General features: G+C 49.9%; 1 protein-coding gene across 1 annotated transcript; it reads right to left on the minus strand.

Moving 5' to 3' along the window:
- Positions 1-522: 522 nt before the first annotated feature.
- WSB2 (WD repeat and SOCS box containing 2) lies at positions 523-12,521 on the minus strand. Its single transcript, XM_033135863.1, has 9 exons — positions 12,385-12,521; positions 10,663-10,834; positions 9,321-9,541; positions 8,092-8,226; positions 7,151-7,251; positions 5,960-6,132; positions 5,131-5,244; positions 2,520-2,627; positions 523-895 (listed from the first exon to the last, which is right to left on the minus strand). Exons 1-9 carry the CDS (start codon positions 12,452-12,454, stop codon positions 733-735), a joined length of 1,257 nt encoding a protein of 418 aa, XP_032991754.1. The 5' UTR covers positions 12,455-12,521; the 3' UTR covers positions 523-732.
- Positions 12,522-16,060: the final 3,539 nt, after the last annotated feature.

Raw genomic sequence — 16,060 nt, forward strand, 5'->3', positions numbered from 1 at the left:
CCATTAATGTTGAAGGCAGTGGTCCAGATCCAAAGAACAGCAGCCAGATCCAGGCCTGAGATACCTTAGTCCAGCCTTTCTCAACCTTGGGTCCCCAGATGTTTTTGGCCTACAACTCCCATCATCCCTAGGTAGCAGGACCAGTGGTCAGGGATGATGGGAGTTGTAGGCCAAAAAGATCTGGGGACCCAAGGCTGAGAAACGCCGTCTTAGTAGTGCATGAGACTCTTAGTCTTAAGGATCATGGGTTCAAGCACCATGTTGGGCAAAAGTTCCCTGCATTGCAGGGGGTTGAACTAGATGACCCCCCGTGGTCCCTTACAATTCTATGATTTGCAGACTAGGTCACTTAACACCTCCAGGCAACAGTTCTTCCCCGGTGGGTCCCCGGTTTCAGCTCCCGATGTCCAAAGGGGAGCAGCTGCATTTAAATACGAAAGTCCCAGGGATGTGCACATCCTACAGGGCTGCAGCAGTCAAATCTGCTGCACCACTCTCCGTAGGGCTGACACACAAATGGTTTTCTTCCTGTAGCCCAGCTGTGCTTGTCCAGATATAAAAGGTCACTTTAACCACATAAACCCACACAAAAGGAGCAGGGGGGAACCAGACCGTCTGGGCCTCCCTGCACTGCAAAACACCAAAGCTTATCACACGAGCGATCGGCGAGGCCAGCCGCCCCCTCCGTCCAGCAGACCGCAGGCACTGCTCCATCAAGTCACGGTCACAGCCTTACAAAGTCCTGTAGGTGAGGAAGTCCTTCATCTTCTTTGGGATGGGCAACTTCAGCACCTGGTACGTCGTGAAGCAGCTGCGGAGGACCTTGCGGCACAAGTGCTTGAGGGAGGAGAGGGCCTGGGGGACCGTCCAAAACTGTGCGTGGCCATCTCTTGTCCTAGGAAGAGAGGAAGGGATGGGGGGGTGAAAGGAGGCTGCAGAAACCGTTCACTGAGCAGAGAGGTGGTGCAAACATCAGGCCAGGTGATAGCAGGTTGCTGCTAAGGGTGCATATTATCACAATCACCCATTTTTCATAATTAATCAATTCATTGTCTACCCTGCCCTTATGGAGCCCAGGGTAGAAAGCATCAACAAGCTAACACCATGCAACTTAAATCAATCTGTAGAGATAGGAAACATTAACAAAACGATGGATGGGATCTGGGGAAAGCCCCCTTTCCCATGGCTACCAAAAGCCAGTCTTCCACTGTTTGTTTTTGGAATGTAAGAAGTTGTTATATGTGGGGGAATTGGGATCCATCTAGCTCAGTAACATCTGCATCTGTGGGTTCTCAAAATTTTGGGGGCCACCACCTTGGCTGCATAAACTCATCCCCAGTGCGGCCCCCTACCCTATAAAAAGGGTAGCGGCCCCCTACCCTATAAAAAGGGAATAGCAGTTTGCGAGACCCACTGCCACAAGAATATTCAAGTCATTCACAATGAATTGCACGTTTGTTAAAAACCCAATTAAAACTATTTAGTTTAATTAATTCAACAAAACAGATTATCTTGATCCAGTGACACCAGCTCTTCAAAGTCTGCCAGCCACTTACACCCCCCTGCCACCCCCTTGCCTCTTAGCACCCCCACTAGGCAACCCCACCTCTCCCCAGGAGGTGCAGCGCCAATTTGGAGACCCCTGGTTTACACTAGCTGGCAGCTGCTTTCTGAAGTTTCAGGGAAGGTTCTCTCCTAGCGGTACCTGGAAATGCCAGGGGTTCAACCTAAGTCTTTCTCCATGCAAAGGTGATGTTCTGCCACTGAGCCAAGGCAGTTCCAATAGGCAAAGGCCATCCTGCCCTTCACTCTCCAAGCATGAGGGCCAAGTCACATCTACGCCACACATTTAGAACACATGGCTCCTCTCAATGCATCCTGGGAACTGTAGTTTGTTCTGGGTTCTGGGAGCCCTGTGAGGGGCAAACTACAGTTCCCAGGATTCTTTTAGGGACACAGTGGCTGTTGAAGTGGTACAATAGTGCAGAGGTGACTCGAGAAGTCTGGAACACAAGAAGGTGCCTTCTACTGAGTCAGAACATTGGGCCCATCTCACTCAGTATTGCCAACACTGGGTGGCAGCAACTCTTCAGAGTTTCAAGCAGCGGACATTTCCAGTCCTGTCTGGAGATGCCGGGAATTTAACCTAGGATAGGCAGATGCCATATTACCAAGATATGGCCCTCCCCAAAAATGTGCTTTAATGGGCAACTGCCATTCACTTTGCTCTAACCATGAGAGCTAGAAGCATGACTTCTTTCAAAGTGGAATCTCCGTCTTCCCAGGTCAGTCGATGCCAGTTTCTTGGATCCATGCACCAGTTGGCAGTTAGCTCAGTTGGCTAGAGTGTGGTGGTGATTAATGCCAATGTCGTGGGTTTGATCCCCTTCACCTGCCACTTGCGTATTTCTGCATTGCAGGGGTGTTGGCCTACATGACCCTCAAGGTCCCTTCCAACTCTACAATTCAACGATTTTGAAAAAGGAAGCTGCCCTCTGGCTTCCTGCCGAAGAACATACCCTGTAGCAATGATCCCCCCGTGGGGGAAATAGGTGCAGCAGAGCCCATTCTTCACTGGGGCAAAGGCAACTGGGCTCCCCAGCTCCAAGGCCCAGATCCTCAGGAGCCTAGAAGAAAGGAGAGAGGTACCCTTATCCGGAAAATTAGCCCAAAAGAACTTAAGAAGAGCCCTGCTGGATCAGGCTGGCCTTTGATACCATCGGCCATGACATCCTTCTGGACCGTCTAGAGGAGCTGGGAGCTGGGGGCACTGTTATACAGTGGTTCCGCTCCTTCCTCCTGGGCCGTGTCCAGAAAGTGGTGTTGGGGGATGAGTGTTCATACCCCTAGGCCCCCCTTGTGGGGTGCCTCAGGGTTCTGTCCTCTCCCCCATGCTTTTTAACATTTACATGAAGCCACTGGGAGAGATCATCAGGGGGTTTGGGCTGGGTGTTCATCAGTATGCAGATGATGCCCAGCTCTACCTCCCTTTTAAATCAGAACCAGTGAGGACAGCGAAGGTCCTGTGTGAGTGTCTGGAGGCGGTTGGAGGATGGATGGCGGCTAACAGATTGAGGCTGAATCCTGACAAGACAGAAGTACTGTTCTTGGCAGACAGGGGGGCGGGCTGGTGTGGAGGACTCCCTGTTCCTGAATGGGGTAACTGTGCACCTGAAGGACCAGGTGCACATCCTGGGAGTCATTTTGGACTCACAGCTGTCCATGGAAGCGCAGGTCAATTCTGTGTCCAGGGCAGCTGTCTACCAGTTCCATCTGGTACACCAGCTGAGACCCTACTTGCCCGCAGACTGTCTCACCAGAGTGGTGCATGCTCTAGTTATCTCCCGCTTAGACTACTGCAATGCACTCTACATGGGGCTACCTTTCAAGATAACTCGGAAACTGCAATTAATCCAGAATGTGGCAGCTAGACTGGTGACTGAGAGTGGCTGCCGAGACCATATAACACCGGTCCTGAAAGGCCTACATTGGCTCCCAGTACGTTTCCGAGCACAATTCAAAGTGTTGGTGCTGACCTTTAAAGCCCTAAACAGCCTCAGCCCTGTATACCTGAAGGAGCGTCTCCACCGCCACCATTCAGCCCGGACATTGAAGTCCAGCTCCGAGGGCCTTCTGGCTGTTCCCGCACTGCGAGAAGTGAGGTTACAGGGAACCAGGAAGAGGGCCTTCTCAGTAGTGGCGCCTGCCCTGTGGAACGCCCTCCCATCAGATGTTGAGAAAATAAGCAACTATCTTACTTTTAGAAGACATCTGAAGGCAGCCCTGGTTCAGGGAAGTTTTTAATGTTCAATGCTGTTCCATGTTTTTAATATTTCGTCGGGAGCTGCCCAGACTGGCTAGGGAAACGCAGCCAGATGGGCGGGGTATAAGTAATAAATTATCATCATCATCATCTGCGTCAGGGGTGGGGAACAACAGATAACTGGGGAAGGCAACAGGGGAGACTGTGGCTTTCATGGCATCCTTGTGGGCTTCCCAGAGGCAACCGGCTAGCTGTTGAGAGCATCAGGAAATCCTGGCTGTTTGGATCAGGCCAAAGGCCAAGCAAGCCCAGCATCCTGCTCTCACAGCGGCTAGCCAGATGCCCGTGGGAAGGCCCCAAGCAGAACCCAAGTGCCACATCTCTCCCCATTTGCAGTTTCCAGCAACTGGTATTCAGAGGAATAAACTTCCTTCAACAATGGAAGGTAAAAGTTGGCCCCTGTGGGCTGTAGCCATTCTAGCACTGTGGCCACTGACCACTTTATCCTCCACACAAGCCATTTCCACTCAGCGTTAGAAACTCAGATATATAAGCTAGGCGCCAAATGGCTCCTTAAATCAAGGTCACAGTCGCCAAAACGGAATGTCTAGTTGCCATTTTGGGGCAAGACAGCCCGAAAGTCTTATTTTTCAAAGGATGGACTGACACTGATTGATTCTCAGTTAAACATCTGGCTAGTTCAGATGACCACCTTGAGCTAAGTTGAGAACTTTGGGAACTGAAAGAAGAAAAGTCACTTGATCCAGGGACAGCCCGCATATCTATCGGCCTATTTCAACCTCTCTCTTTTTTAACGGTAACATGGACCATTCATAACGTAAGAATGTTCTTCGCAATTGTGAGCAGGGCGTTGGGGTGTGGGCAAGTGAAGACAAGCTGCAACAGTTAACAGGTTGTTCACTGCTCATGCTCAGGCTGCACAGAAAAAGCATTTTGGTTCCTGAAATTCATCCTGATTGTGCAGGTAAAATATAACGGATAGAATTCTACAGGATGGGGTATTAGTGTGTGAAAACAGGCAAGATCCTATGATCCCCAGGCATGCATTTCCAGATGGTGGAGGTGTCAGAAGCCATCCTGGAGCCAGGCGTCTTCACTTGGTTACAAATGGCCAATAGCCAGGTGCAAAATGTGCCTGGATAATTTCAAACACTGTGTACACTACCCCTAAGACACATTTTAACAAGGTATAGTGCCTCTCCCTTCTCTCAACCCTAACCCAAGCATCTTGGTCCTGACTTGAAGGGCCGCCCCCCCCAATGCCAGGCAAAAGTACCTGGCCATCACTAATGGCCATCATTTTGCACGAAGAGCGCGCCATGAACAGGAAGGCAATAGAAACTCACCTGTCATCTGCCACCGTCGCCAGGTAGAGGCCTTCAGGCGAGAAGCAGGCCGATCGCAGGGAGCTGGCGTGGAGGTCTGCGCCATGGTCCAGGGCCGGCTGCAGCGGAATGTGGCTGCAAAAGAAAGGAAAGGTTGGTCTGTTTCCCTTCAGAAGTTAGGAGAGATACCTTCAACCTAAAAGCGGCCGTTCTGTTACCCATCTTTTAAGGTGGCTATCCCAGAAGAAAAACTCAGAAGGAAAGATCCAGCGTGAAACGGCTGAACTGCAGCTTATCAAAAAGGTCTGTCCAAGTCTGAATCGAAACCATGGTTTCCCGTCCTGCTACGGTTTACTCAGCAATACCAAGGTGGTCGTGTTATCACCAGTTAGTGCTGCTGGAAAGGCTCATTTTGCACACACTTAAGCTTTCAAATACAATGAATCGCCCAAGGCAAAATGTTCCTGCATTGCAGGGGGCTGGACTAGAAGACCCTTGTGGTCCCTTTCCAAGTCTACAATACCTAAGATTTCTTCTCAGTGGCTTAAAAACTCCTCTTTCATTCTGGCTGGGCAGCTCAAGGATGCACGGCACAGGGACTCTCTGTTGCAGAAACAGTCGAGGGTGTTTTGACACACCCGCCACAACCCCAGACCACCTCACTTCTCCCTGCACACCAAACATCAGCCTCAGCATTACCCTTCAGTCAGTCAAAACTGGCATTCCCCTGGAGCAGAGTAGTGTTTCCTTCCCAAAACAGGGGTGGGGCAGGAAACAAGTGCCAACCAAAACAACTGCTTCCTTGGCAAAGCCAGAGGCCTGCACCCCTTCCGATAGCTGACTCCCTTACCAGAGAGATTTCAGCTGCTCCCCTGTGCAAGGATCCCAGAGGATCACATAGGTGTCATACGAGGCAGTCGCGAGAAGCGCAGAGTCCGGGGAGAAGGCGCAGGACACGACGCAACCCTGGTGCCCCTCCAGTTTCCTGAGGAGGCTGTAGGAATCCATACTCCATAGCAGGGCCTGCAAGGGAGGCAAAAGTCAGGGCGCAACCACAGAAGCAGGGAATCTTTTTCCAGGCAAGAGGGCCACATTCCCTGCTGTGGAACCTTCTGGGGGCCACATGCCAGGAGCAGGCAGGGCAAAGAGCAAAAGAGGGGGGAAATGTTTACACACACACACACACACACACACACACACACTCCTCCATCCACACAAGCAAGAGGCATTGTCAGAAATGAGTGACACAGCCCAAGCAGGGTGAAACACTTTAATCACATTTTCCAACCACCCTTCACCCGAGGAACCCAAGGCAGTTTACAATATAAAACCACCAAAATCTATAGCATGCTAACGAGCAAAAACAATAACCTGCCCCTCCGCACAGACAGTTTAAAAGGCCATAGATAGTTCAATTAGCCAAAGGCCTAGGAGGAGAAGGATGTTTTTGCCCGGCTCCTAAATATATATGTAACGAAGGTGCCAGGCAAACCTCCCTGGGGAGAGCGTTCCTGCCTTATCCTTCAGACTGGGACTTACAAGCGGCTTCGACACATTAAAACATCACAAGGAGATGACAAAAATCTAAAAACATACTTGGTGAAAAGGAGCTTAAACCGAAATCAAATTTTAAACACTTATTTAAAAAACCAAATCTATTAAAATATAGATAATAAAAGAAGCATAGCATAACTAAAATAACTTAAAAACAAACAAACCAGAATGTTCTCAAAGGCCTGCCGGGATAAAACAGCCTTCACTTACTGCCCAATGTGGCCCTCACAATGTGGTCTGGAAGGGAATGTGGCCCTCAGGCCAGAAAAGGAACCCTGACCTTGAACTTAGATATTTTGCTGTTGTTTGCTTAGCACGAGATGTGTGGTGGGGAATTTGTTGGAAAGCCTGTTTCTTTTAAAAAACGGCCTGGTAAGAACACACCCTGGGTAGAGGTTGACCGCTGCCGCTATGGGGTCAGAGGGGCCCATTCACTGTCACCACCACAACCAGCAGCAGCCTCCTTTGCCACTCAGGCAAGACCCACCGATTTCTCTCCAGCTGCGGAGCACAGCATGCGACCATCAGGGGAGGTACAGCAGCAGTAGACCCACCGCATGTGTCCAGACAGCACCTTCAGTTGTTTCCCTGGGGAAATCGAGAAAAGCATGAGCACGTTAGAGTCATAAATCGTAAGGCTGGAAGGGAGCCCAAGGGTCATCTACTACATCTATTTGCAGAAGACAAATCACATTGACTCCCACAAGCCAATGTAGAAAAAACAGATATGATCCAGAGTGGTCTGGAGACTTGGGGCATGGCCTAGGGAGAGTTCCAGGGGCCAGACAGAGGGGCCTGGAGGGCCACATTTGGCTCTCCTAGCGTAATCTGTTTCCCCCAATTTTTCTCAGCCAGCCTGAAGAGAAGCAGGAAAATGCAAAGGAGTTTATCTTACAGGCCTGTAACAAAAAAATAATAACCCAGAAGGCACCTCTGAAATAATAATATAATAATAATTTATTATTTGTACCCCGCCCTTCTGGCTGGGTCTCCCCAGCCACTCTGGGCGGCTTCCAACAAATATTAAAATACATTAAAATATCACAGATTTAAAACTTCCCTAAACAGGGCTGCCTTCAGGTATTTTCTGAATGTCAGACAGTTGTTTATCTCCTTGACCTCTGGTTGGAGGGCGTTCCACAGGGCGGGCGCCACTACCGAGAAGGAGAAAATGTGATCTATATGCTCAACTGCCATGCCACTAAGTCTGCTGCCAAACTGCCCTGGGCTGTGTACACAGCATACAATCAAAGCACATTCCGCTGCCCTGCCCAAAGAATTGTGGGAATTGTAGTTTGTTAAAGGGGCTGAGAAGGGTGAACCACAGTTCCCAGGATTCTTTGGGGCAAACCAATGTGGTTCAAATGCGCTTTACACTTTATGCCCATTTCCCAGACCCAGACAAGGGACCACACCGCTCACTCCTACCGTTTTGACCCAGGTCCCAGACGCGCAGGGTTTTGTCACGCGAGGCGGAGATGAGGATTGAACGGCTGTCACCGGGCGCAAAGCTCAAGTCTCTCACCACGTCCTGGTGTCCCGAGAGGCTGAACAGCAAGCGCCCTGGAAGGAGCAGCAGACGGAAAGGCATGATGACCACCACCCCAGAACCAGAACCATATTGCTCTAAAGAAGATGGGCCAATTGCTCTTGATGGGCCTAAAGAGGATGCAATTCAGGGGTGGGGAACCTGCAGCTCTCCAGATGCTGCTGGAATATAACTCCCATCATCCCCACCCTTGGCCACGCTGGCAGGGACTGATGGGAACTGGAGTCTAGAAATACCAGGAGGGACATAGGTTCTACCACCCCTGATGCTCTCGCTTATTTATCAAAGTGGTTTACAACAAACACATGATTTATCCAAAACAAAATAAATAAAAAAAATTATTTCCAGTAGCACCTTAGAGACCAACTAAGTTAGTTCTTGGTATGAGCTTTCGTGTACATGCACACTTCTTCAGATACACTGAGACGGAAGTCACCAGACCCTTAAATATAGTGAGGGAGTGGGGAGGGGTATTACTCAGAGGGTGGTGGGAATGGGTGATTAGCTGATAGGTGTGGAAAGTCTTGCAGGGAAAGGCAAGGGGTGAGATGGTTAAAGATAGCTTTGTCATGTATAATGAGATAAGAATCCAATGTCTTTGTTCAGACCAGGTTTCTCCATGGTTTTAAGTTTGGTAATTAGTTGCAATTCCAGTGCTACTGGAAAGAATTTTTTATTTTTTTATTTTGTTTTGACTATGGCAGACCAACACAGCTACCCACCTGTAACTGGAACAATTTATCCAGAGCTGATGCAGCTTCTCCTGCTTCAGATGTTACGGAGAAACAGAGAAGCCCGCCATCAGCCTACTGGTGTACACCTTGCTCCAAAACTCCTAATGACCATTGCCAGCGCTTTCAGGTATGTTAAATAACACTGGGGAGAGGAGAGGAGAGGATCCTGTGCCAGGGGGAGAGCCATACATGGACCAATCTCCTTTACTCCCTCGCGCTCATGTTCACACCTCACGTTGGTAAGAATGGGTGGCAGGTTCAGCAGACATTATGGGAAGAGTTGGAAGGGACACCAAGGGTCATCTAGTCCAACCCCCCTGCGATGCAAAGACCACCTTCGTTTTTCCAGAAGAGAACCAACAGAGCCAGGTTACCTGTCTGCACCTCCCAGACTTTGATTTGCCCGTCATTCAGGCCAGTGGCGAGGACCAAACACGCAGGACTCGGCGCCCACAGGATGTGCTTCCTCGAACGGGAAGGCAGCCAGGAGCTGAAGGCCAAGCCCCAGACGATCTGCCCACAATCCAGCGTCTTCTCCTTGGCCCTGCCACGGCCCCTGGCCTCGGCTTTTGTGTACTCCGAAGCTTTGCAGTTCCTGTAGGGAGCAGGCAGGCAGTATTGGTCTCTGTTCCCAAAGAGCTTACAAGTCCAGCATAGGCCAAGTCTGCACAATGCAGTAAGAGCTGCGCTTTAAACAGTCACGGCTTCCTCCAAAGAATCCTGGGAAGTGTAGTCCATTAAGAGGGGATGAGAGTTCTTAGGAGACCCGCATTCACCTCCCAGAGCTACAATTTCCAAAGTGGTTTAATGGGTGATCCCTCTTCCCAGGGAATTCTGGGAACAGTGCCAGATTGAGGGCGGTGCAGGGAAATTTCCCAGGGCACCAAACTGAGGGGGGCACAAAATAATAAATAAATATATAACACCACCTATATATTTCTATAGGTACCTACTGAGAAGATCCTCAAAACAGCAACTGTACCAAAAGGAATTATTGTGAAAATAATATAAAAATGGAGGGGGGGGGTTAATGATGTTGCCAAATTTTGTCCTCGCTCAGGGCACCATATTACCAATTCCACCCCTGCTGGGAACTGTAGCTGTGTGAGGGGAATAGGGCCTCCTAACAACTCTCAGCAACATAACCCACCCTAAGGTCCCAGTGCGGGTTACAACAATTAAAGCACAATATTAAGAACAGTTTAAAAAAAACAACCAGCACCCACAGAAATCAAGTGGGTCCTAAAAATAAAAGAAGCCAGCACAAAGGGGAGTGCCTCCAGCATTCACCAAAGACTATATAATGAAGGGTGCCAGACACACCTCTGTGAGGAAGGAGTTTCACAATTTAGGGGCTGCCACAGAGAAGGCCCTCTCCCAGAGTTGCCAGCCACGTGAGTTTCTGGGGGTGGTGGAACAACCTAAAGTCCCTCTCTGCCTTTCTTAATGACGGGTCATTTATGGCTTTAAGCACCTGAAACTGCCCCCCCCATGAACGTGCAACCTTAACAGACTACAATTCCAGGATTTGGGGGGCACCGGGGGGGGGAGCCATGATTGTTTAAAGTGAAACAAAGCTGCTTTGAATGTATAATGTAGATAGGGGCTTCAACTAGCAAAGAAACAACAGCTGGAGAGCCAAAAGTAGCTCCAGACTCCACCTTACCCCCCCCACCCCACCCCCACCCAGCAGACGGTGTCAAGGTGGCTACTCACTGCTGGGTTCCCTCCAAAGGCCATGGGAGCAGCTTGACAATGCAGTGGCCCTGAGACCAGGCAAACCATGTGCCGTCCGGGGAAAAGGCCACGCTCCACGTCTCACAGCTGGATTTCCAGTCGTATTGCTGAGGCTGCCCTGGCTTCAGCTCGGCCAAGAGGATGGGCTCTCCTAAGGCATAAGACAGAAGGTGGGTGGGTGGGGGAACTTCCATCATTACCTGTTGGACCCCGAACACTGCGTGTAAGGAGAAGGGAGATGGGGGGCAGCAAATCCAACTGTCTCTAGCTGGCAGCTCTACCAACCTTGAGGCCTCAGGACTGGGAAGGGGAGAGAAATGCCACCTGCAGCTTATTGCCCTCCCACCCACTCATTTTTTTGGGGGGGTTGGTTTTTGCTCTGTTGATTCTGTGGGAAAGGGGTGGAGGGTCCTTGCTGTGGATGCTAAGATGTTAAGTTACTCAGAGGCCACAAAATACGTTGGCACAGAGTGGGGCCCTCTTTGTGTGAGAGACAGAGAGGAAGAGGGCTGCCATAATCATCACCATCATCAGTGAAACACGGGTTGAGAATTGTCACTAAAACCACTGGTTGCTTCATTTTTTAAATGCCCTGCTTGTTTTTTAACCTAGGGATTTGGTTAAATTGGAAATATTAATTTCTGCTTCCCTTATTACAGAACTGTTAATGTCATTTATTGGACATGATTATGCAACCTTGTGAGGTAGATTATGCTGGGAGGGGACAAGAGGGGATTTGAACCCCTTCTCCCAGGTTCTAGTCTAACCACTACATCACACTGGGAGCTTTTCCTTTGTTTTATTTTAATTCCTTTGTTACCTGCTCTGGGATTGAAAACATACAATGAAGAGCAAGGCTATAAATACTGCTGTTAATAATAATAAATGTTGGGATGTTGCTTGGCTGTTTGCTGTCCATTTCCAGACCTTCAAAATCCTGGAGACACAGGTGCTGCCGGTCAGTGTAGACAGCACTGAGCTTGATGGGGGCACTGGTCTCACTCAGTATAAGGCAATTTCCTATGGACCAACTGTCCTTTCAGAAGTTCAAAATGCACCTTTCGCAGCTGAAGCGTTTGAATCAATAAACAATTCACTTTAATTACATTTATATCCTCCCCTTCCTCCCAGTTGCTCAAGGTGGTGTTCAGAGTTCTTCCCCCACCCATCCCATCCTCCCAGCAACCCTGTGAGGTGGGTCAAGCTGAGAAACGGGTGGCAAACTCAAGGTCACCCAGGGCGCTTCTTGAATCTGTGGGGATTTGAACCCTGGCCTCCCAGGTCCCAAGTCCGGCGCTTCATTACGCTATACCAGTTTGCGTTAGTTGCGCAGGTCTGAACACTGCCCAGCTGATCTTGCTTTGGACGGCTCCTCTTGAGGCGCGCTCATTGGATGCTTTTTGTACAGCGCGAATCTGGACATGCCTACTCAGAAGTAAGCCCCACTGAGTTAAATGAACAGGACTGACTCCCGGGTAATACACCGGCGGCAGCGGGCAGTTATCCGTGGGCGTGAGAATGGAGTTGCCACCAGGTCCCCATTGTCGGCGGCGAAATGTTGGACGGGGTGGGAAGGGAGCCGCGGCTGCTTTTTCTTCTCTCTCTCTCTCTCCCCTCCCCCATCAAGGCCAACCCCCCGGGGGTTGGGGATTTCACAAAGGCGGCATAACACGCGTACGATCGCCCGCCGAGCCCGCTCACCTTCCGCCGCTTCTCTCTCCGCCGCCGCCGGCTCCCGCAGCTGTCCAGGCTCCCCCGGAGGCGCCTCCATCCGGACCGCATCGGAAGCGGCCGATCCCGGCGGCAAGGTGGAGGTTTCCTCTTCCAGTTCCGACGGCCGTCACCAGTCACGTGACAACACCGCTCTGTGGGGAGGGGGGGGCGTGCGGGGGAGACATTCCTATCCAAGCGCGTGGGAGGGGTCGCCTTTAGGTCCTCGATCGCCCAGCCGCCGCCGTCGCCGCGCGTTTCTTCTTTGCGCTCTGGGCGCACCACCCACTGAAAGGCGAGGCGCGCCTGGGCGGTCGGCGACTCTTATTATTGTTACAGGTAGGTAGCCGTGTTGGTTTGCCATAGTCAAAACAAAACAAAAATTTAATTTAAAAAAATCCTTCCAGTAGCACCTTAGAGACCAACTAAGTTTGTTCTTGGTATGAGCTTTCGTATGCGTGCACACGAAAGCTCTTATTACTGTGTTTTAATTGCTGTAACCCGCCCTGGGACACATATACACAGATAGAGAGAACGCGCGCAATTAATACAATTTTAAGATAGATGCGTTTCAGCTGATGGGCGGGCTCTCCTCGGGAAATTTACTCAGAATAAAAATGCTTTGCGTTAACGCGGCTTGCAGCCTCTCGCCTTCTCTCTGTGGCTGCAGCGCACGGATCAGACTCGAGTTTAATGTGGCTGACTTCCAAGTCAATGAATGAATAGCACTGCAGGTTTCTATCTGCTTAAATCTGTGGCTATGCTGGCCCCTCCAGAGGGGTGCTTCCTGCAACATGTCATCACTTTAAAAACCTTGGGCTAGTCATCCTCTCTCAGCCTAACCTCAGGGTTGTTGTGGGGATGAACAAGAAGTGAGGGGGGCACTTGGGGCTCCTTGGTTTTGATGGCACATAAATGCAATGAACAGTTGGGGAGACACCCGAACATGCACCCAGAGAAAATGTGTTGCTTTTGTCATTAGTGAACAGGAAAAAAACCTGAATATTTCTAAAAACAACTAGGTAGGCGGATACAATTGCCAGAGTAAATTAAGAATTAGACGCTTCAAAACGCAAAATGGCATCATGGAAGCCCTTGCCACTAGAAATTTTGTGGGGTTTTGCTGTCACCTTAGGCAGATCCAGGAGAAGAAAAGTCACATGATAACTGGGTAAGGGCTTTCAACAAAGATATTAATGACATGATTATTGGAGCTCAAGGTGGTGCAGATGGCTCTCCTTGCTCCTGCAAATCCCACCACAATCCTGTGAGGCATGTAAGGCTGAGAGGCAGTGGCTGACCCAAGATCACCCAGGGAGTCCTAGTCCGACACTCTAAGCACCACACCACAAAATGATAAACTGCTGAAGGAAGCCACATTCATTCATGCACTCAAGAAAGCCATTTTGGGGTCCCTACAGACCTAGCAGTTCAAAAGCACGTCAAAGTGCAAGTAGATAAATAGGTACCACTCCAGTGGGAAGGTAAACGGCGTTTCCGTGCGCTGCCCTGGTTCGCCAGAAGCGGCTTAGTCATGCTGGCCACATGACCCGGAAGCTGTACGCCGGCTCCCTCGGCCAATAAAGCGAGATGACCGCCGCAACCCCAGAGTCCTCCGCGACTGGACCTAACGGTGAGGGGTCCCTTTACCTTTACAGACTGCTTTTGTGTATGGTGTTTAACATATCATTGAGGCAGTAATGGTGCATTAGAGGTTGACTGAGCCAGGATATTGTGGGGGGGGGGGGTTGTTGATGGAGGAGGGTTGTGGCTGTTGGTATTTTCTATCTTCGTTTTAGATTTTGTTGTGATTTACAGTATGTGGAAATTAATCAGTTTGGTTTTGGATTTTTTAAATGTTTAATTTATTGTTTATTACTACTTTTGTCCTGAAGTAGTTATGTATTTTTCCCATGTCGTAAGCTGCCTTGAGCATGGTTTGAACTGTGGAAAAGCAGCACAGAAATTAAATTATGCATGTTTGGTACAGGACTGTCCATATATCATTCAGCTTTAATAGTTCTTCTGCAATGCTTCCCCATATGTTCCCAAATTCTTGCTGCCTGGAGGGGCACTCTTACGCTGTAGTGCCACAAAATGGGGACACAGAGAAACCTGGAATGCTTGCAGTGGAAAAAGTTAGAGATGGAAGTTGCAGAGTCTGCATTGATTGCAAAGCAAATATGACCATCCCAGAACTTTTGCAGGTGCAGATAACACCAGTGTTTACGTTCTTACGTCATTAGATAGCAAACCGGGAATAAACTGCCCTGGCTATCCAAAATTTGGGGACGGATATCCAGACCTCTCTTATTTAAATTAAAACATGTACAAACACATCGGATGCAAAATACACATTTTTATTCCATAAGCAAAAGATCACCTCCACAGTTAGGTTCTCCAGAAGAAAAATCTGTGTTTCTACAACTCTTTGGAACTGAGTTTGAGACCAGCTGTTGCCTCCAGGTAACAATTCTTTCTTAAGCGAGCAGCTTACCAATCCCCACAGCCCAAGCCAGCCTGTGGCACACACAAACACACAAGTAACTGGATGGGCTGGGAAATTGATTTTGGAAGGGGGCAATCTACTCATACTGGTCCCACCAAAATGAGTGTGAGCTGATCTGTACTCCTAGATGGCTCCCATTTGCTTCAGTTGTGCTTACTTAGGAAACCGTCCTGGAAGACTGCAGCTGCCATGAACTGGCGACATCATAGTGGGGGGGTTGAACCCATCTGCAGAATGGGATTATGCAGCAATAGGGCACAATATTTATTTCATATTAACTACATTCAGTGTTTTATCGGGTAAGGCATAACCCAGAATCACGACATCCCCAAATTTTGTCTGAAATACATAAATAAGATTCCCATCTAGACAGCGGTGTAGCGAGCCACTTTGCCGCCCGGGGTGGCAAACGTGAAGGCACCCCTCCCCCAGCGCGTGCGCCCTGACATCACGCCGCATGTGTCGTTACATCACGACGCGTGCGCAGCCTCCTGGGCGAACTGCGCATGTGTGGACATGCGCAGTCCACCCAAGATGGCGGGCGCAATCGGCCGGCACCCCTTCCGACCGGCACCGCGCTGCGTTTTAAGGCTGCAGCGGGCGAACAGCAACACAGACGCTGTGCTGCTGTTCGCTCGTTGCAGCCTTTTAAAAGTTGCCGCGCCGCCGGCGTCGATCGTGGGGGTGGGGCCCGCACCCACAGTGTCACCCCCCCCAGGACGGTACCCGGGGCGGACCGCCCCCACCCCCACCCCCTTGCTCCGCCCCTGCATCTAGTGTTTTTAGACCAGGGCATCTAATGCTTTATGATCTTAGGATTCTACAAAGGAGATCTGAGAAGCAGCCTACAGACTTCATTCTTTCATCATAGGGCTTGCTTTATTGTACCACTCAGCAGCTCACAGTAGCCTGGTACCTTTTCAGGTTTACATTGCCCCTAAACTTGAAATTCATTTATTGCTGACAACCCCACACAGGAGGCAGCCTTATGTAGAATCATGCCTAAACAGACCAGCAGTGGCTCTCCAGGATTTCGGCCAAGGATTCGTTCTTAGCTACATGGAGTTGTCGTTTGGGATTGAGCCGGGGGCCTGCTGCATGCTCTTCCACTGAGCTACATCTCTTTCTCTAAAAGACATAGGAAAACAGTCACTTGTC

This window comes from Lacerta agilis, chromosome 17, assembly GCF_009819535.1.
Source record: "Lacerta agilis isolate rLacAgi1 chromosome 17, rLacAgi1.pri, whole genome shotgun sequence".
Taxonomy (NCBI): Eukaryota; Metazoa; Chordata; class Lepidosauria; order Squamata; family Lacertidae; genus Lacerta; species Lacerta agilis.

Excerpts from the sequence above, each read along its gene's own strand:
- WSB2 (XM_033135863.1), bottom strand. The coding sequence starts at position 12,454 with ATGGAGGCGCCTCCGGGGGAGCCTGGACAGCTGCGGGAGCCGGCGGCG. Across the intron at positions 6,133-7,150 it reads CCGCAGCTGGAGAGAAATCG|GCCCTGCTATGGAGTATGGA; the intron begins GTGGGTCTTGCC and ends CCTCCCTTGCAG. Across the intron at positions 5,245-5,959 it reads GAGCAGCTGAAATCTCTCTG|CCACATTCCGCTGCAGCCGG; the intron begins GTAAGGGAGTCA and ends TTTCTTTTGCAG.